At 40.7% G+C, this 21,586-nt stretch overlaps 2 protein-coding genes across 3 annotated transcripts in view; one reads left to right on the forward strand and one right to left on the reverse strand.

Annotated features, from left to right (window-relative positions):
* gsap (gamma-secretase activating protein) overlaps window positions 1-5,019 on the reverse strand; it is a 61,792-nt gene extending 56,773 nt beyond the window's left edge. Inside the window, exons 1-7 of one of the 2 annotated variants that reach the window (XR_013490437.1) lie at window positions 4,564-5,019; window positions 2,933-3,003; window positions 2,026-2,082; window positions 1,861-1,930; window positions 719-766; window positions 536-624; window positions 12-81 (exon numbers count right to left, since the gene is read on the reverse strand). Coding sequence is in view for 1 of the 2 variants with exons in the window: in XM_033614685.2 (XP_033470576.1) it covers window positions 12-81; window positions 536-624; window positions 719-766; window positions 1,861-1,930; window positions 2,026-2,082; window positions 2,933-3,003; window positions 4,564-4,651 (493 nt within the window). In the remaining variant the exon portion in view is untranslated. The remainder of the gene's footprint in view (window positions 1-11; window positions 82-535; window positions 625-718; window positions 767-1,860; window positions 1,931-2,025; window positions 2,083-2,932; window positions 3,004-4,563) is intronic. The other variant, XM_033614685.2, reaches the window with a different exon arrangement.
* A 3,628-nt stretch (window positions 5,020-8,647) lies between these two features.
* nampt1 (nicotinamide phosphoribosyltransferase 1) overlaps window positions 8,648-21,586 on the forward strand; it is a 30,681-nt gene continuing 17,742 nt past the window's right edge. Inside the window, exons 1-2 of the mRNA XM_033614689.2 lie at window positions 8,648-8,803; window positions 17,898-18,054. Coding sequence (XP_033470580.1) covers window positions 8,750-8,803; window positions 17,898-18,054 — 211 coding nt within the window. The 5' untranslated portion in view covers window positions 8,648-8,749. The remainder of the gene's footprint in view (window positions 8,804-17,897; window positions 18,055-21,586) is intronic.

Raw genomic sequence — 21,586 nt, forward strand, 5'->3', positions numbered from 1 at the left:
CACAGACTCACATCCATCCTCAGTCAGCAGCAGCAGGTGGCTCTCCAGCACTGATCTCCTGTCACTTTCTGAATGGAGGAACTAAGGACAGCCGTAGAAAACACGAGTCAGCATCTGGTGGTTTACAACAGTTAGCAGATGGAGACATCTACTTGCTGATTTTCATGTGTTAATGCAAGCCTTAAACATTCTTAGCATATCTTTAAGTTTGTGGTTTGGCAATGAGACGATCACCCAACAGTAAAGACGACAGAGGCTACAGCCACAAAGGCCTGATGACATTTATATAAACAACATCCCTCTGATCATAAAAAGTTCTAACTGAGAAAGAGAGGAAGATAAAAGAGAAAGAGGGGGGATGGAAACTACGGGCCAGAGCGCCTTCAGCAAGCTTGAAAAATAAAAAGTACATGGCACACATACACTGTTATACACAGTAACTGCAACATCAGTTTGTGGCTACAATAAAACCAGCATGAATGTGGCCAAAACAACACACAAACACACACACACACACACACACACAAAACTCTACCTGCACTTTGACCCTGCAGTCTACTGCCTTGAGGACTTTAGTGTTGTTTATGGGATGGATCTCAATCAGGAGGGTTAGACACTTGGATACTAAGACAGAGAATGTAAGAGGAAATTAACAGTATGAATGGGCTGATGGCACGGTCTGTAGATGAAACAGAGAGAAAGAGATGTTGGGTGTTACTTGGTTTGAGGCGCTCCTCTCCTGTGGTGTTTTGTGCCAAGCTGACAGCTGAGAAGGAAAAAGCACAGGCAAGGTGTTATATGACTTAATCTAAATGTATTCTCCACAGAGACTACCACATGTCTGGGTTTCTTTAACTACAATTTGGCACCATCACAGTCGATAATGTCCGATGGCTCAGATCCAAACAAAGCTTCTCACTTAATAGCCCGATTTGGGGTCAAGAACACACAGTAGACTGTTAAAAATATTGGACGTAGCCACCGTGACATCATCCATTGGTTTGTGGACCCCTGTTTTGAAGCCTCGGGTTTGGCATTTGGCCGTTGCCATCTTGGACTTTTGGAGCCAGAAGTGACCTGAGGCTACCATATTTGGACAGGAGGGTGGAGCTGTGGAGGAGCGAGGGGTGGAACTGACCAATTAACTGAGGTGACACCTAGCACTCAAAGTGGCCATGCCCTCACTAACGGATAACTTAAAGCTTTAATAAGAGTTATATCAAAGTTTGAGACTGTCTTCCTCCAAAATACGACCACATAGAGCATTTTCACAGCAGAAATTACAACCCATGTTTATCTTTTTTATTAGGCTGCGACCTCTAGTGGCCGTAGCAATTATTACGGGAACAAAGGAGAAACTCACACGCGAGGTATAAAGAGTGAGAAAGTCTGCTTAGGATGGGAGAAGGGAGGGGAGGTGGGTGGGTCAAACAAACACCAGACTTTCGTCCAGGAAACCAGTGTCTGTGTCTCTTGTGAATCCAAAAGTCAGTGTAGAATTATTTTAAAAATGAAACGTCGTATGTTGACATATGTCACGTGACACGTCTCCTGACAGATTACCTTAGTAACAAACATAGTTATATAAAGCCAAACCATGATGTTTTGTCAAAACCTAACCAAGGAGTTTTGTTGCAAAACCGTTTTTCGTACCAGGCTGTAAACATGTTTATTTTTGTTTTTAAGTTTGGCATTTTAACATAGGGGTTTGTGGGAGTTGACTCGCTTTTGGAGCCAGCCTCAAGTGGCCATTTGAAGAACTGCAGTTTTTGGTACTTCTGTATTTGCTTCATTTCTCAAAAATATTTTTAACAATGTCTGTTGCTAGTAATTGATTATGTGTACATTACAGAGGCTCACCTAACAGTGTCTCCTCCTTGTTCAGGGAACAGCTGCTGACACACACCTGCTTGTCAAATGTGTACAGGAGCTGTTGGAGAGAATTTACAACCACATGAAGACGGACGCACAAAAGCAAAATCTGCTGCACTAAAGCCAAGGTGACATGGGACACACACACAATACCTTATTCTGTTTGGAGTTGGAGTCATATTTCCCAATCCTAGTAGTCCCTGTTGCTCCCTGTTTGAGAATAGGAAGTTAGAGCAGAAGGATAGAAGAGCTACTCAGTTCATTAAATCAATCAAACTAAAGAGTTGGATAATGGTAATCTGTCCCAACAGAGCCGCCCTACATTCCCACTGGTGTCCTCCACCATATTAATATGTGTGGAACGTCACGCTTGACCTCTTCATTACCTTGGTTGACCATGCTGATTATCCTGACTAGACCTGCTTCACTTCTAACCAGCGAATTCAAAAGTCTGCTTGAAACCCAAGGCAGTGCCAGGCATGCATAAAGCTGTGAACCTTGCACAAAAAAAGAGATTATTTCCTCTTTGCAGGCTGCAGAGTGTCTTTAACCTACTAAACCCACAGACTCTTTGGTGGGTCTATCATTAAAAATTTATGTTGTGCAGGGGAGCGCGGTTCAGCACACAGAACTTTGTTTGAAATTCTGGCAAAGATCCCAAGGTTTCAGAAAATATGTCAAGCAGAATTATGGAGAAAGCTGTTTAGAGAATGTTTTTTTATTTGATGATGAATGGTGGGGACAGAAAAAATGGCATTTGGGATTTGAATATTTTATCTACTGTGACTTCAGTGAAGGACTGAAGCAAGCAAATATGGTATAGTTTGTAATCAATGTTATATCTAACAAAATGTAAACTAAGATACTCAAATGTTACACTTCAACACATGTAACCTGCCCCAAGATTCAACATGGCGATGACAGTAAAAAGAAGAGAAACCAACGCAGGTTGTAACACAACTTAAATGGAAAGAGCACTGGATTAATAAGGATTAGAATACACCCACTCAATGAGTACATTCAGTATACTTAACATGCACTGCCATCACTATGGACTTACCTTCCAGGAATAAAGGATGCCCCCATCCCTCTCAATGTTCAGGATACGAGTGTCCACTGCTCCAGAGTATTCTGCTGACACAGCATCGTTATCATGAACAACAGCGTGCCCTGACAAACAAGATTTTAGTATCCCTACCAATGCTCAAGCTGGACATACTAAGTGTTATGATAGATGAGAATATAGTGTGTTTCCCCTGTATTATAACTTGTAATTACAAGCATAAGGTGACCAGATGTATCAGTGAAGGAGTCTGTAAATGTGCTGCATAATATTATGAGACATGATCAGATGCTGATGCATTATCTGCATAACCAGCACTGTCATGCATCACTTTCAATACACTTTTATCATACGTCTGTGTGCTTAGTGTTAAGTTTACAGTAAAAAATGTCATGCAAACAGAGTTTTTATGTCTTATAATGTTGCAGCAAACTTTATCTAAACAATTAAAGCAAACTTTTAATTGCTTAGATAAGACTTTGTTGGTTTTAAATTTAAGATGAAATCATCACACATGAACTCAAACACTTGAACATTATGAAATCGTGTTATATCTTAATGTTGCAGTTGTATTGTTGTTGCTGTTGTTACTGTCGCGATGACTTGATGTTGTGTTGTCTTGCTGTTGTTAATGCTGAAGCCATTGTGTCATGAATATGTTCTATTTTGTATTTTTTTTCCGATCAACTGTTTTTATTGCATTATAACATAATTCCACATGCATATACAAAAAACAAACAAAAATAACCCAAGTCAAACCAGCAAAAGATGTTTTAAAATTGTGATTGTTTTTTATAGTGTCTTTTAGCAGAGAAATTGTTCCCTGTTTCTCGCCCAGGGACTACAGAGGAAAATTAGCTTAATAACTGTGCACTGTCCCTTTTTAAATAAATTAAATAAATAAATAAATAAATAAACAAACCAGCATGATATTTGAAAGTCTCGCCTAAATATGGGGATTCTGCAAAAATAATCGAATTATCTATTTTCAGTCCTGTGTTAACCAATTAGTGGTTACACTGGAAATAAAATAATCTGCATTTTATTTAGTTTATATTTTCTCTAATTAGATATAGGATAAATATATAGATGCTGGAAACATGCAACTCCAGATATTTTGGGATATTTATTTAATTCATTGTATTTTTTAAGAGTTTTTTTGTAGTTTATCTTTTAATTTAAAATGTTATTCCATTATTAGGACGCTTGAAAGCAGATATATACTTGATTCATTCCCTTATAAAGGTATTTAGAAGGGGAATGTGAAGAGTAAATAGCGCCATCTACTGGTGTACACGTATTAACCTTTAATTACTAAAGGATTTCTGTTTTTAAAGCTAAAGCTAACGTTACAGCAAACTCCTAGCTACACTTTCTTACAGAAATATACGTTGTATAGGATACTGTGTACCGTCATACTAATTACACATAATATATATATAATAATAATGTACAATACACAGTTAAATTCACTCTGACTGTGTATTAACAAGGACAGGTTGAACTTAAACCTGATAGTTTAAGCTAGCAGTGTTAGCTTCATGTTGGTAGTTCAGCTTGGTGTGTTAACGGTTATAAACAGTTTAACAGTGGAACAGCAGCCGACCGTTGACACCTGAACGCCTCACCTTTCACCCTGCAGACCGACGCCTCCTTCCTGAGGATGTCACACACCACATCTCTGTGCAGGTCAAACTTTGGCTTTAACTTCAGCATGTTAACAGCACCTCTGTCTCCTTCTTCGCTTTCAGTTTAAACTCAACCTCAGCTTTTATAAAATCCTCCGGTGTGGTGTGTTTCCCGGCAGCTCGTGCGTGTCTGCTCAGGCTGGGCATCATGTGACCGAAACTTACATGCTAACTGTGGGCACCGAAAGCAGCAGAGCACCTGAACACTTCTTCTCATAAACTATATCCACTTCTTCCTCTTGTCTCCAGAAAGGTATTTTTATTGACATGCGGAAATGTCACGTTTTCCTGTAGTTTGGCTCCTCCCTTCTCCCGGAGCAGGCAGACGGGAGAGGCGCCGCCATAGGCCGAGGAAAGCGTCGGTCCAGCGGGTTGGAATGTGTCACCGTCCCGCTGAATGAGTGCGCCATCCAGGGTCAGACAGGCACTTCACACTGGTGTCACAATGTCACAGAGGGGTCCCATTCTGTTGCTAAATGTGTTTAATTAAAAGCCTGGCATAATAGTTTAAGACTTACACTAGGAGAAAGGCATGAGTGTTGTAAGTTTTAAGAGTTTTAGGTTAAAAGTTTTACATAAAATTAAAGCAAAAATATAGCTTTCTGCATTGATATGTAGTTTTTAAAAAGTGTATTTTTACCCTAACAATATGTCAAACTGTGACTGGCATTTTATCACTTAAAAAAAACATACAGTAGGCCAGAATGATAAATCAACAAAATAATGATTAATTGCTGCCCAATAGTACATTTAAAACAGGGGTGTCAGACTCATTTCAGTTCATGGGCCACATAAAGACCTTTTTTCCAAGTGGGCCAGACCAGTAAAACCATTGTATAATAACTTATAAATAACACCACCGATAAAAGTTTCCCTTTTTTGTTGTCAAGAAGTACAAGTACATTCTGAAAAGCCCTGAAGCCTCATTTTACATGTTTAACTTGCTCCCAAGACCTTATACCTCTTAGCCTTCACAACTGCATCAATATTAGGTGTGCAAAGTCATCCAATGGGTCAGATTGGACCCTTTGGCAGGCCAGTTCTGGCCCATGGGTCACATGTTTGACACCCCTAAATTAGAGGATCAGAAAAGTATGTTACTAGTAGCATTATTATCTTTTCAGTAAGTGTTTGGGAACTGAGGACACTAACTGTTGAGGTTTTAAAAGTGAAATTCTTTCCCATTTTTGCTCAATATACGACTTCAGTTGGTCAAAAGTTCAGGGTCTCCACTGTTACATTTTGTGCTTCATAACTCGCCACACATACTCAATGGGAGGCAGGTCCGAACTGCAGGCAGGCCAGTCTAGTGCCCTCACTCTTTTACTATGAAGCCAAACTGTTCTAACACATGCAGGAAGTGTCTTGTCGATATCTTGCCAGAATAAGCAAAGAGGTCATCTGGATGGCAGCATATGTTGCTCCAAAACCTGTATGTACCTTTGAGCATTCATGGAGCCTTCACAGATGTACCAGTTACCCATGATGCCATGGGCACTAACACCCCTCCATATCATCACAGATGCTTCCTTTTGAACTTTGCACTGGTAACAATCTGGACAGTCCTTTTTCTCTTTAGCGTGGAGGACACAACGTTCATGATTTCCAAAAACAATTTGAAATGTTGGCTCGTCAGACCACAGCACACCTACCATCTATCTCAGATGAGCGTGGGGCACCAAGAAGTTGGCAGCGTTTCTGGATGTTGATATACAGCTCTCACTTTGCACTGACAACTGTTTCAGTCTTTGCTTGTGAACAACTGAGTGTTTCGAGGATGCCCCTTACATACCCAATAATGATATTATTGCTTGTTACCAATCAAGCTGTTTACCTGTGGAATGTTCCAAAAAGCGTCCAAACTTTTTTGGAATCAAGAAATGATTCTCTTTCACTTTATTACGGATATCAGGTAAAAGTAAGGGTGCAAAATCAGAAATATGCTGGTGTCTGCAGATTGTAATTGTTGTTAAAGTTGCAGAAAACACATCTAAACCCTTGGACAATCCTGATTCAAGATATAGCCAAATTGAACACTCTTAACATGCCAGAATATTAGGGGAAAGCAAATTAGGCAAGATGAGGCACCAATTTAAGTTGGCGCTGGTCTTGCCTGTCCTCCTAAGCCAGTGAGATGTCAATTTACTTTTTAAATCAAGGTTATGTTGCTTATTTTAATGTGAAATCCCTTCTCGAAAATGAATTTCAGACGGTTTATTTGAAAAAAAGTAGGACTTTTTTTGCTACTAAGTTGGATGCTGCTGACTGTTATAACCACATCAGTTCCCTTCCAGACAGCTCATAAAGATTATGCATGTCATTGCACTTTTATTCCCTCCAGAAAGCAAATCGTAATGAGTATTACTTCCTCTCTGCTCATAGTTATTGCACTGATAGCCTATTACGCCTCTGTTTGCTTTATTCTTTTGATCCAGACACACTTGCATCTTCCGAGCTATTGTCAAGCTCCAAAAATAACACTTTGTGATACAATAACAAAGAGATTGCACACACATTCATCCTGCATACCGAAAAGTATGAAGCATTTCATTGCAGTTCTGTTACGAGGGCACAAGCTTAGTCCCTTACTCTACTAACTGCTTAAATAACAAACCGCTGTAGATATATGTGTGCACACCAGGTGCACACACATACAGTACACCCCAATGAGCCTTTTAGTGTAATTTCTAATATTGTGACAGCATTTGATGACAAACACTGCCCCCTTCTGCTGAGTTTGAAAACTGAACATGAGAGTGGTTCATGTCTGCATCAATTCTGAGAGGAAATTGAAGCAAAGAGCTCCCACTCTTTCTCTGCTTTCCCACAGTTCTATAAACAGACTGAACACTTGTGCATCTGCTGCTGGATATGCCATTATTCAGTGTTGCCAAGCAAAGCATTAACTCTGTTTATGAGTTACTGGTCTTCTATTTTATTCTGTTCTCCTACAAAATACCATCTGGTACGACATAATTTGGAAGTTGCCATGATAAATAATGCTTTAAAATGATTGTGAAAGTGATTTTATAGGGGTTATAATTTGTATTTGTCACTTTTTTATTCATAGTGGTAAATACTTCCTCAGAGATACAAAATACCAAATGCTGTGTGCAATGAGGATAAAGTAAATTCACAAAAATGATATTCTTTGTCAATGGAAAATGAATTAATGTGTTATAAAGAAGGCCTTAGTTGAGCCTAGTCATGTAATTAAGAGTTAATAATTTAGATATGTGTGCAGTTTCTTTATGATGGGCAGAATTGAGAAATATCTCATCGTCCTTTGGGTGTGTTCAGGGCCGTAGCCATGGAGTCAACATTGGGGGGACCAAATCTGCACCTCCTGCAAAAAAAAAAAAAAATCTAAATTTGAAAACCAATTCATTCCCTATTATGTCATATGATTTATTAAAATTTAATACAGCTATACATATATGCAACATGAATGACTGACTCCTACTCAGACTTCATTTGGGCTATCTGACAAATATAATGTAATAAAGACATTATCATTGGCAGAGTGTTACAATAATAACACCAACAGCTGGTGTACAGCAACACCACTTGGACAAACCACATGCAGGACGCAGTGCACCGTAAAACTAGAGCTGGTAGTTATAATAATAGCAATTTGCTAGGTTTATTTATGATTATGATTACATTTGTTAATGATTATTTTGGACAGGGCGTGTAGTTGATTGTGGTTGATTGACAGCTGGTGTACGGCAACACCACTTGGACAAACCACAGTTTATTTTTATTCATATATATATATATATATATATATATATATATTTGGGGGACAGGCATTTTGAGCGTATTTGAATATTATGTATGATATTATAATTACTGCAATGGGTCTTTATCTTTCATTGATGAGTGATCATCTTTCTAAATATAGACACTCTTTGGTCAAGCCGGGTTGGCTGGCCGAGTGGAGCCGAAGATAGCCGAGGGATGCCGGAGTTTTGGTGACGTCGTTCCGCCCGCCCCTTCCCCCGCCCGCCCGGTTCCCTCGACTCGTCCTTCCCCCTACCCAGCTCCACTACCAGGCTGGAGCCCCCGGCAGCACAGCACGCAACACACTGACAGCTGCGACCGACTCACAACCAAGGGGGGAAAGATGGAGCACAGAGACGACGGCTTCAACATATTGCTAGCGACCGACTCATACAAGGTACCGTGCTCATGGCGCTGTCAGGCGGAGGGAGACTGGGTTGGAGGGGAGCGGCTGATGGATGAAAATTGATAAAGTCAAGGTGGTTTCATCACCAGTCCCAAGGCCATCACACTGCTCTCTGTGGCCGGTTCACAGCAGGCCGAATGGCCAGGAGAGGGAGGAGGAGAGGGGCTGGTACAGCAGGGATGGGATACCAAATTCAGAAAGCGAGCATCCCCCTCTGAGCTAACTAGCTAACACAAGACCGTTGGTTATTACTGAGCCAGTTGCCCACCGGCTTTGCTAGTTAAAGTGGCACAAGCTAGCTGTGTTCGCTAGCCTGTTAGCTCACAGGGAGCGCAGAAGGGAGGCAAGGGGGACTGATATTTAAAAAAGCTAATATTAGCCACTAGCTAGCAAGTGCTGTGCGGATAGCCCGGTGAACTGCACATGGACAGTTTCATTCAAGAGCTCAGTCAGGCGCAATGTTAGCCAGCATGGGGCTAGTCACTACCGGCGGCAATGCCTCACTTTCGGGAAATCAAAACCGAAAGGTAAAAAGAGTCAGAGGGAATTTTCCCCTCTGTCATACAGCTAGGTTATCACAGTCCAAATTATTGCACACAGAGACGCTCTGTGTGTTTCAACGATATTCAACAGTGGGGTTAGAGCATTCATGGCAGATATAACAGCGTGTTGCGTTTAAGTACCACAAAACAGACCGCTAAACAATAATGGAGACTAAATGCACTTGCAGGAATGTATTATCGCATGTAGCAAGTGGTTGCCCAGGCCGGTTGCCATGTACAGGAGTCATGTGACAGTGTTCAGTGATGGTGTTGATGGGACAGCAGGGCCAAAATTACAAAGAGGAAAGGGAAGGGAGGTAGGGACAGCAGCAGAGGTTAAGTATACAGACGAGATACAGGCAATAGAGATTAAACTGAGAGGTGCTGACCGAGATTACATAACAACTGCAGTGATGCATAATGAGGTTTTAATTGTAGTCTAAGGTAAAAATAAGGTTTATGATGTGGCAAATACAAATGTGCACCATGGTTGTAATGATAACATAAAAACAGTAGCATTTATGAACCCAACCATGACCTTAATGATGAGGAAAAGTGGTGTAATCATCAAGCACTTCCCCACTGTATTATAAAACTCTAATAGTGGCAACAGGGGTTGTACTTTTCAACATTATTTTAAATGCTGCCTGTTTTTTTTAAAGGACCTGTTACCTTTTTCTATTGTGATCATGAACAGCACATTAATTACTGCTGATAGATGGATTAAAGGTCCAGTGTGTACGATTTAGGGGGATTTAGTGGCATCTAGTGGTGAGGAGTGCAGATTGCAACCAGATGAAACTTCCCCTGGATAGAATTCCTCAGCATTCATTGTTCAGGAGGTTTTTTCTGGGAGCCAAATTGTCCGCAGAGGTCGCTTCCTCTCCACAATAAACAGACCCGGTGATTAAAACCAGTAAAAACACTGAGTAAATTAGTTTCTTTCCCGCCTTTAACCACGGTGGTCAAAAGGCAAAGGGCCTTGTAGAGATTCAGTGTTTGGTTTGTCCATTTTGGCTACTGTAGAAACATGGCAGACTCCGTTGACGAGGGCACAATTCCTTCCTTTGATATAAACGGTTCATTTTAAGATAACAAAAACGCAACAATTGATATTTTCAGGTTATTATACACTAAAGAAAGCATACTTATTATATTAAATTTAATTTCTGCCAATATGTCCCCCTAAATCCTAAACACTGGACTTTGGGTTCCAATTCAGGGTTAAATAATTATTGAGGTAATAAGATGTATTTAGGATAACTTAAATAAAAATGAAGTGTACTATTTTTCGTATACGTCATCACGTCTAGTGTACACAAATATTAATAATGCCTTTTATTGCAGTTACAGCAGCAGTTTTTATTCTATAATATATGTCTTAACAGAGTGCTGTACAAGTATATTTTAATTAACTTGTGTCTGCTAATGCACTCTTTTGATTCTCAGCCAGGCTCTGAGAGTGTGCGAGGTTTTGGTCAGAGGTCTTTTCACGTAAGGTATATCACCATGAGACAGGCGCTTTGTCATGTAAAGGATCTGCTAATGCAGAGAATACTGCTGTAGCTTTCCCCTTTAATCTCCATACATGGTTAAGATATAGTTTTATACATTTTTCAGGGATGTAACCTTTAGATTCATGAAGGAAATTCTGTGTTTTCTTAAATGTAGGGAAGTAGTGTTCGGATTAGTGTGGTAAATATAGTTTTAAATTTAGTTTGCAATTCCAGGATGTATTTTTTATCTAGTTTCCAGGGTTGCACATGATTTCAAGAGCCACATTTTTTTAAAAGCATATAACTGGTATTATTTTCCCTTTATAGTAATTGGGACAGTCTAGAATCTCTTTCTCTATCCCTCAATAATGACTTTCATAGTGCCTCGGGAAAGACACTTCTCCCAAAATGCTCTTTTGTGAGCTGCAACAGAAGAAGACTGCATTTGCTCTTGATAGCTGCTACATGTGTGTCCAATCTAAAGCAGACTGGTGTTTCCTGTCATGTCAGAATTGCTCTAGAGACGCAGCTAAATGAGGGTAAAGACAAAAGATTTAGGTGGTTCTGATCAAATTTCATGTTATGTCTTTGTCTCTGCCTCTGTTGCCATGCCAGGCTGAAGTTACTGTTATTGTCTCTTAAAACAGCCAGTTGAGTTACACAGAAGTAAACATGATCTGGCAGTCATTTAGGATCAGTTGTCTGATAACCTGCGCTCTTATTAAATTTATAACTGTCACATCATCTCAGTCACCATGTGTTTTGGTGTGCCTTGTTTCATTGACAGTGGCTTGTGTATGTTGTCTGTGCATGACTGTGCAATAACCTTTGTAAAGAGATATGGGGCACTGCCAGCAGCACTTGAATGTCCGGCGGGCCAACCAGAGGCACATACTTTGCTCTCAGGACATGAAAATAACCTGCACCTGAACGTCTTTGTCTTTTTTTGTCTGTTTGGATTGAAAGGAGGAGCTCAGCCCCAAAGCCAAACTCGCCTATTGTCTGGAAACACACGCACACATGCACACGTTCATTGTTAGTGTGAAGGGTCTGTCATCTTTGAACATACTACAGGGTGGAGGTGGACAGCCTGTCATTGTTCACACACGTTTTTAAAGCTACCCCACAACACAAACTTGTCGGCATATGACCACATTTATGTAACATGACATTTTTCTGACCCTTAAATCCAGAGAGAATTACAGTGAGTAAGTAAGGGTGTAGGATTTTGTTGGGGAAGAAACATTTTCACAGAGTAGTATGGATACACTGAGGGTTGAACCTGTGACATTTAAGTAATGGGATGGTCCCATTAAGCATTATGCAGCATGAACAGCTGCTGCATGCCTCAGATGTTGGGCTGTTTGAAGAGAGACATATCACCTGAGGAACATCCTCTCTGGTGGCCTGATTAGAGTTTTTTATATCCAAACATTTCATTCATCACACGAGGGCTTCCACTATCTCATGTTCATGACACAACAGTGAAGCCTAAAAGGGCAACAAAGAAATAATACGCACGTTTTGAAATGAAAATGACTGACCCCACCAGGACTTTCTATACCTTTAGATATAGTTGCTGACTGTCAGTGTAGTAATATGAGTGATGGTGCATTCTTAATTACCTCCACACCATCAGGGTTTTGTAATGCAGATAACAGGAGGAGAGTGGTTTAAAAATTCAGAGAAATTGAGGTCAGAGATTACACTGAACATTAAGTCAGGTTCACTCTAGAGTCTAGACAAAAGTTTAAGTTGTCTAGGGCTATGATTACTTTCATTATCGATTAGTATGCTAATTATTTTCTTAATTAATCATTCTGTCCATGAAATGCTAGGGGTATGGGGAAAAATATCAGTACAGCATAGTATCTCAATATCTTTGTGTGGCAGTATCGTATCGTCACACAGTGCCAAGTATCAATTTTTCTTCAATGTTTATATATATATATATATATATATATATATCAAGTGAAAAATATATTAATTATAAAAAGATATAAAAAAATTAAAAATAAAAAAATATATACAAATTGAAGCCTACTAGAATAATATAATCAATTGCCTTTTCAGTCCACTAGCTAGTCACTGGCTGAAGTGAGATGAACAGACTGAAAACTATAAGATAAAACAAAAGTTTGCCTTTGGGAACATAATATTCAGTTGAAAAAAAAGGTAATAATTCAAAATATATTTTATCGCATTACTCAGCATATCGCAACATATTTAAAATGGCAATAATATTGTATTGTGGCATAAGTATTGTGATAATATCGTATCGTGGATCTTCACACCCCTATAAAATGCCTGAAAATTGTGATGTTAATTTTGGCAGTTATTTAAGATACAGTGTTGACTTTCGAGAGCAATGCTTATTTCACATTTTAGTCGTTTTTATCCTTCATAGTTTTAGTCTTATTTTATCTGACAAATAGTCATTATATTTTAGTCAACTTATAGTCATTACGTTTGGTCAAAATGGGGTTTTTTTCCCCTTAAAATTAATTCAGTTAGGCTAATACAGGTATCACAAATTGGCATCAAGGTAATAAGTTGTATAAAGTGTTGAAATTTTACATATAGATATAGACATAATTTTTTTTCTCCAACTACAAGTAATTTGTACACATTTACAAGTCCTGCGACTGGCGGCTGCTCGCTCTGCTGTGTTCAGCAGCTAAGTGGAGCTAGCAGCAAACAGCCAACAAACTCTGTAAATACGTTCAACAGCACTGGCGCTCTGATCTTAGCGCTCATGCTGCATTACGGCCGGGCTCCACCGGCTGCAAACGTAAGCGTCTCGTCAGCGTAGCGTCACAGCGTATTCATTTGGGCTCCACTGACTGCGTACGGAAGCAACACGTAGAGAAGCCAGCGGGGTTGTTTACTGTTTGCTGAGCCGAGAGGCTGCATGAAATGTTAAAGCATTTCCCACCTAAGTTATTACATATATTTGAGTTATCTACAAGTTTACTGTACTGTTTGTCATCTACTTGCTTTCAAATGTCCACCACGGACATTTACACAATGTCACGGATAAACATGGGTAAATGCATGAAAAAAAATCATCACATATCACCTCTGATAATGGTTTATTCATTTAAAAACACATTGTGCTCATTTAGCACACTATTTAATGTAGTTTTTATCTGCTGGAGGGTCGCATAGGGGAGCGTAGCGCGACAAAAATAGAAGAGCCGTGTAAAATAGAGAGTTGTCGCGTGACAGACGGGGGTTGTTGCGCCGCTTCCGTTGCCGGTGGAGCCGCTGTAATTGATTAATAGGGGGGCGAGCTGCTACAGGACTCGCGCTGCAGACGTGTCGCACTGCAGACGTGTCGCACTGCTGACGTGCCCGGTGGAGCCCGGCCGTTAGAAAATAACTGCAAACCAGTCCGTTCTTGCCTTCCTAGTTTAAAAATGTTTTTCATTATGTTATATGCAAACATTTATTATTGCATTCTCCTCTCCTCTCACTTTGACTGTCCGATAGCCCACCACGAACATTTTAGTCCTGTCTTGTATCGTCAAGGAAACAAAACATCGTTTCATTTCTTTCTTTTATCAAAGATCTATTTTTAGCTTGTAAATGTCTCCTCTTCATCGTGTAAAAAAGGTCGTTATTGAAAATTTTTCATTGTGGTTTTCGTTAACAAAATCAAAGTGCCTCTTATAGTTTACCACAACCCAAGATGACATTTTCAGATGTCTTGTTTTGTCTTACCAACAGCCTGTGGAGGGTATTTCAGAGCATTTTTTTGTCTGGTATTGACTGAGAATGAACCAAAACAATGAAGCTGTTGAGCTCCAAGACACCAAAACCCTCCATAGAGGCTAGGGGAAACTGCAGAATTTACGACAATTTTCTGTGTGATCACCAACAAATAAGTCCTTTCAGATCACACATCTTTGTTTTACTCATTAGTAATATAAAGAATATTGCTTTGTGCTGCTTAAATGATGGTTGCAAGTGCGTTCACACCAGACACATTAGAATCTGCAGGCCTAGATCGCTAACTGTAGGTTTCCATTTTACTGCATGGTGGTCCATGGTATCATTATACTATTATATTGGATAATAAGTGAGTAATATCATTGGATATGTAGAGTTCTGACCAGTGTACCGTTACATGCTTTGTGATTTTAAAACTATGTTTGTGTATACATCGGCATGTGGGCCAATGAATGTGTACACACACGTGGTCAGGCCAAGTGTCATGTTGTGTGTGTGTGTGTGTGTGTGTGTGTGTGTGTGTGTCTTGACTCTATTTTGAGTCCTCGAAAGCCCAGAGGAAAGGACAGAGACAGGGGTCAAAGAAACTGAGTAGTTCATTGACATTTATCTCGTCTTCACGAACTGTGGGCGAGCAGTTGTTTCGTTCCCGTGTTCATACATAAATGCCTGTTTTTCTAGCGTAACCTAGCCTGTGGGCCATTTTCACAGGTAATTATACCTGTGGTTCCAACGTAATGGCGAGAAATTAAGTGTTCCCAAGGTTGTAGTCAAATGAAGGGCAAGCCAAGACCCATATTTAGCCGTGTATTTCCTGTAGTAACATTTTTCCTTCATCACTTAATTATTTCTCCAGCCACACATTTTTTCTTACGCAGTAGTATTCCCTGAAGGCAACTGTATTTTACCATTGATATTCAGTAAGTGAAGCTTATTACGTTGAGAGATTGAACTCTTGACACCTCTACACTCCTGTGGTTGCCATTAAATGCTTTAAGCTACATTTTGAGTGAACTGAAGCTGTTAGCAACATTTCGTCAACCTTATTTGTGGAAATTACCCCTCAAATCCCCCTGTGTACTCTGGAAATCCCTGGACTCATTTTGGATTTAATTGATGGCCGGATGGCTACAGCCGACACTGTCTTTTTCTCTGTGTGTTCCTCTGTGTGTGTATCTTTTAAGTGTATTCCCTCTTAAATGGGTAATGCGTACTGTATGCCTAAGACATGCCTGGACATGCCTCACACAAGACTTGATCATACACTCTTGATTTTAAATGTCAATGTTTCAGGTATGAGTCAGTTGGCAGTAGATTAGGCAATCTAGAAACACACACACAACAGTGAAAGAGGTATTTTCCAAATAAAAGTAAGATAATAGAGAACGTGCTTTCCTTTGAAAAATCGAGCATGCCTAAACCCAACTGCAACATTTTAGCACTGTTTTAATCTTTTGACACAATAGATTGATTGACGGACCTTCTGTTAAACTGGAATGCTTGCTATAATCGCAGATAAAATACCACAATGGCAGTGTAGTGCTCCGTAATCTTTTGAGTTGTGACCCTGAATAGCTCTCAGGACTGCGTCTGTTGGCAGTGAGCTACAGCATGAAAAATTTATATGCTTGAATATGTTTCAGTTTTTCCCACAGAATTAGAATCTGTGTGTATCAATCTGGGTTCCCTCTTCCCTTCTGGGGTTTTGGGAGTCCGTGAATACAGCAAAGGCAGTAGTTTCTGGAGCTTTGACTCACTGGGTGGATATGTAATCAGTCAATCCGATCAAAGCTGGTAAAACCAGACTGATGGATGAGAGGAGCAGTTGCTGTAGAGGAAGTACAATGAACGCTTAAGTTGCACATAAACTGTGCCAGACGTTCTGCTGCTCCATCTGTGCCCAGAGTATGCTCTGCACTTTGTGAGTGTGTTGCAACGAAAAACCAGCCCCTAATGAACAGCCCAGCTCCAAAAATATTAAATCAAAACGTGGCAGCAGATGTTTTAATCATGGCAGGCCGCCACATATAAATGACCACATGAAAACCCTGAGTTGTATTGTTGCCTTTGCATCTCCAACGTCCAAAAAAATACAATGTTTATGTGTTCAGGCTTGTAAACTAAATTTGCATCAGCATTTCTCCATGTTATTTTGCAATAGTGAAACATGACCTGCCACGTAATCTTAAAGGTCTTTCAGCATTTATATGAAAGGTTTCGTCAGTTCCCCTGAGAGGTCGGTCTGTCCAGTAGTTTACGTTGTGAAACTTCTAGTCTTTTGTTTAGCAATGCCAAGATATCACAAGACGTGGGCCCTGTTCTTCAAATGTGGCTTAAAGGGAAACTATATGTTTCAACCTGGAGCCTTTTTTCCCATGTTTTTGTGTCTAAGTGACTAGTGACTGACTACTGGGAACAAAAATTAAACTACATTTGGATTAGTTTTCTGGGGGGGGGGGGGGGTAAAGACCTTTTATTTCTTTTATATTTCATCACATATAAGCATAGGTAACTCTTCATAATGAAAATATTGTTGTGATAATCACACTAACAGATCATAATGACACATAAAAGCTTCAAAATTAACAAGTGGGATATTAACTGAAGTATCTCATTTCATAGAACAAAACATGAAAATCTCTTAAGCTTGTGTTAACCACCTTATTACAGGCATCTAACCAAAAACCCATTCAAAAAACCCACTGACGTTGAGACGAGGGAACCGTGAGTGGTAAAATGCAACTCATTCCTGCACCACTCTATCATCACCATTCTAATCTAGATATCTTGGTTATCCACGCACAAAGACTTGACTCAAAACCTGTATACACACAGTTCAGGGAATAGACTTAATCTTGCATATGTGCATGAGTGTTTAGGGAGGAGGGGATTCAACACGACAGGTGACTCCAGCTAAAGTGTGTGTGACATTGCTTGGTGTAATATTTGCACCTCATGAATAAACCAGGCATTTTTAAGTCTCCTGGCCAGCTAATGAAAAAGGCTCATGGTTAACCCGGAGAGCTCATTTCCGTTAAATACCTCAAAGTAAAAATCATTCCTGTAAGAGCACACAATGATGATTAATTTTCTCATTTATAATGGTGCTCACAGAGAGTGTGTTTGTTGGTGGGGTTTGGGGGCCTGCATTGTTACACTTGATCTGATTTAAAAAGGGTCTTGATAAATCTTTACATAGCATCAGCCGTTGTGTGTGTGGCTTTAATTATACTCTCAGTTTATGTTCCTGCACGTTGTATTAGTATTATTCTAAATCAGTTTATTTATTGTTGGCCATGTCTTATGTCTCTGTAGGTAACACATTACAAACAGTATCCTCCCAACACGAGTAAAGTGTACTCCTACTTCGAGTGCCGTGAGAAGAGGACGGATCCCACCAAGAGCAGAAAAGTCAAATATGACAAAACTGTCTTCTACGGCCTACAGTACATCCTCAACAAATACCTAAAAGGTAAGTCCTGACCATAGACTGTATAGAATAATGGCAGGAGCTACTGTGATGTCACCCATTGGTTTGTGGACTGGCGTTTTCAAAGCCTCAAGTCCAATATTTAAGCTGTCGCCATCTTTGGAGCCAGAAGTGACCATATTTGGATGACAGGGTAGAGCTGTGGATCTGACTCAAAAGCCTGTTCAGGGCGGCAGTATCACACCTCACCGTTCTTTATGAAGGGTACAATCACGTAATGGGGGGGGATAGAGTTGTGTCGCCTTTAAGCCAGCACCAGAGGTAGTGATAGTGCTAAATCAACAACTGCGTAAAAAGGACAGCCAGCAGGACGAGACCATTGACGGGACAGGTGTGATGCTCTATCTGGCCGGGAGATTTAACAAGCTGCTAATGGCAGTTAGCAGCTAACTCAAAATGTCTGCCATGAGGTCAAGGAGCTCCTTACCTTCTGAGCAGGGGAACAGATCAGCCGCCATTAAATAGGAACAGTCAATGAGTGTTATTGCCATGTTGATGCCATTGTCATTGTTGATAAAGCGCTGCCAACGGGTATGTTATATGTCTCACGAGAGGCCAACGCTGGTGTGTTACGCTTCACACTGGGGCAGCATGATGTCATTGTTGTTTGGTTCTGTGCAAAAATGCAAAGTTAGCATAAAGAAGGTACTTCGTAGTGGCCCTATAACGCAATCTCTGTGTTGAAATGACTTCAAAATAAATTCAATCCCGTTCAGTTGTTGTGATTGTTAAAGATTAGCTATAGAGACCAAAACTGTTTATTTTACCAGGCTGTAAGCATGTTTTTTTCTGCTGTGAAGTTTGGCATTTAAACATGGGAGTCTATCCTCCTGAGACCTGAACTTCTGTTTGGTATGCATTTTTAATTTCTCATAGCTATTTGGGATCAGTAGGACCCGGTAAGTATGAAAAAAACTAAACATTGTCAACGATAATTAAGTCACAATGTCCTCAAACGAGATAAAAAAGTCCCAATGTCCTCAAACATGACATCCTAATTAACAGTGTCTTATCTTGTTGCTAAAATTGGTCACATTTGTTGCCATATCAAACTACAAACATTATTAACCATAAATAAACAAGTTTCAACCATAAAGTAGGGCTGGGCGGTATACCGGTTTGTACCGAAAACCGGTATTTATTTTCGTTATGATATGAATTTTTCATATACCGCAATACCGGTGAATAGCCCAAACAACGTCCGGAACGTGCGCGGCGGGAAAGTGTTTCAGCGGGGACCCATTTCACCGCTGCACACCACAGGCACGCTTGAGCGGGTGAGAGTGAGAGCATAGAAAAGTTTAGAGGCGAGAATGGCTGCCGGAGAGAGTCCTGAAAGCAAAGCAACTGTACGCGATGACCCAGAAGAACTCATACCAAAAAGAGCAGTGTTTCCCCTATATGAAATTAGCAGCGGCGCACCGCCGTTTACAATTCTCCTCTGCCCTTTGTATCACGTACGGTGGAGTTTTGCCCCGATGCGCACACACACACACACACACACACACACAAAGCGCACACACACACACAGGTAAGCACACTAGAGCACAGCTCGGACCACATTTTCCTGACCGAAGACGACCCGTCCCGAGTCCGAGACAGTTTCGATCGGGTTCCACCGGGCACGTCAGCGGCGCGACACGTCTGCAGCGCGAGTCCCGTAGCAGCTCGCCCCCCTGTTAATCAATTACAGCGGCTCCACCGGTAACGGGAGCGGCGGGACAACCCCTGTCTGTTGCGCAACAACTCTCTATTTTACGCGGCTCTTCTATTTTTGTCGCGCTACGCTCCCCTACGTGACCCTCCAGCAGATAAAAACTACATGAAATAGTGTGCTAAACGAGCACAATGTGTTTTTAAATGAACAAACCATTATCAGAGGTGATATGTGATTACTTTTTTTTCATGCATTTACACATTGTGTAAATGTCCGTGGCGGACATTTGAAAGCGAGTAGATGACAAACAGTACAGTAAACTTGTAGATAACTCAAATATATGTAATAACCTAGGTGGAAAATGCTTTAACATTTCATGCAGCCTACATGCAGCCTCGCGGCTCGGCAAACGGTGAACAACCCCGCTGGCTTCTCTACGTGTCGCTTCAGTACGCAGTCAGTGGAGCCCAAAGGAATGGAGGAGGGAGCATGTGTTGTGTTCAGGCGTTGTCAGGCAAATAACAAATTCCGGCACTTGAATAGGCCATAGCACAACACAGCAGCATGTCAAGTTGGCCGAACCTGAGCAAAATACCGTGAAATACCGTGAAACCGATATGATTTTTTCTTAAAACCGTGATATGAAAATTTTGTCATACCGCCCAGCCCTACCATAAAGTGTGATCAGGTTTTGGACCTTGTCCACTTTTGTGTCAGGATCGGCTGTAGACTGACTTGACAGAGATGGCTGCCATCTTGTTTTTACATTAATTAATGTATTGTGTTCTCACTACCACTAGGTGGCACAAAAAAGTGTCCACGAACGAGGACAACAGATCTAAGTTAAGAAGAATGAAGTATAAGGTCCAGTTAACCCAAAATGAGATGTTCTCTAATGAGGACACAGGGTCTCAGGAGGTTATGGGGATTGATTTTATTCTGGAGCCAGCCTCCTGTGGCCCTTTAAGGAACTGCAGCTTTTGGCACTTCCATGTTGGCTTTGTTTTTCAGCCCTTGTCGCTACTCCCGAATTGATATATGCTGCTTAAAAGGTGCCCATGTTTTGTGCTGCATATACAGTAGAATGAAAGTGCCCTTGAGGTCAACACTGAAGCGCCCACCTTCGACCCAGTAGGAGGCTGTCAGTGACAGTCGCTGCCAGACTGAATGACATTGCAGCTTGCAAGTTTTGCCCTATGAAGCCACCACCTCTGTTAATGATTCTTCATGTTTGTGTAAATAGGTTTCCAGTAAACTTAACAAATTAAATAAGGGTAACAGTTCACTACTTTGATTGCATAACACTGGGGTTTTTTTTACTTTCGTTTCTCGGAGTCAACTATACACCTAATGCTTCCACCCTTTGTCCAGTGAGTCCCAGTTTACAATCGGGGCACATACCAAAAGCCTATTGTAATGCGTTATTGGTCCCCATGGGAGAATTTTATCTTTTTAGCCCTCCCCCCCTTTCTCCAGGACAAGGTCAGAGTATTGCAGGGTCAGCTGCAGAACTGCCTGCCTGAAGCTGCTCAAAATTCAGTGTATTGCTTAAGGGCACTTCAGCAGGGCAGGTGCTTTCTATTGTGGCCTGCAGCAACAGCCTTTCTACTCAACAAGAAGGTTACAGTGCGCTTCACATTGATTAGACTGCTCAGAGCTTAATACAAAGAAAAGAGTGAAACGAGGCAAAGTATAATGCATACAATATGTTCAATGCTCCAATTAACTCAAGTTGGTAAAGGTGGATGTTTAAGTTCATCAGTGTGATCCCGAGGGGCATGAGAGAGAGCAGAAGAGAAGGAGTGGAAAGAAAGTAAGGAAGAACAAGAGAATGCATCTCCCTCCTGTCTCTTAAGA

Source organism: Epinephelus lanceolatus, chromosome 23 (genome assembly GCF_041903045.1).
Source record: "Epinephelus lanceolatus isolate andai-2023 chromosome 23, ASM4190304v1, whole genome shotgun sequence".
In the NCBI taxonomy this organism is placed as follows: Eukaryota; Metazoa; Chordata; class Actinopteri; order Perciformes; family Serranidae; genus Epinephelus; species Epinephelus lanceolatus.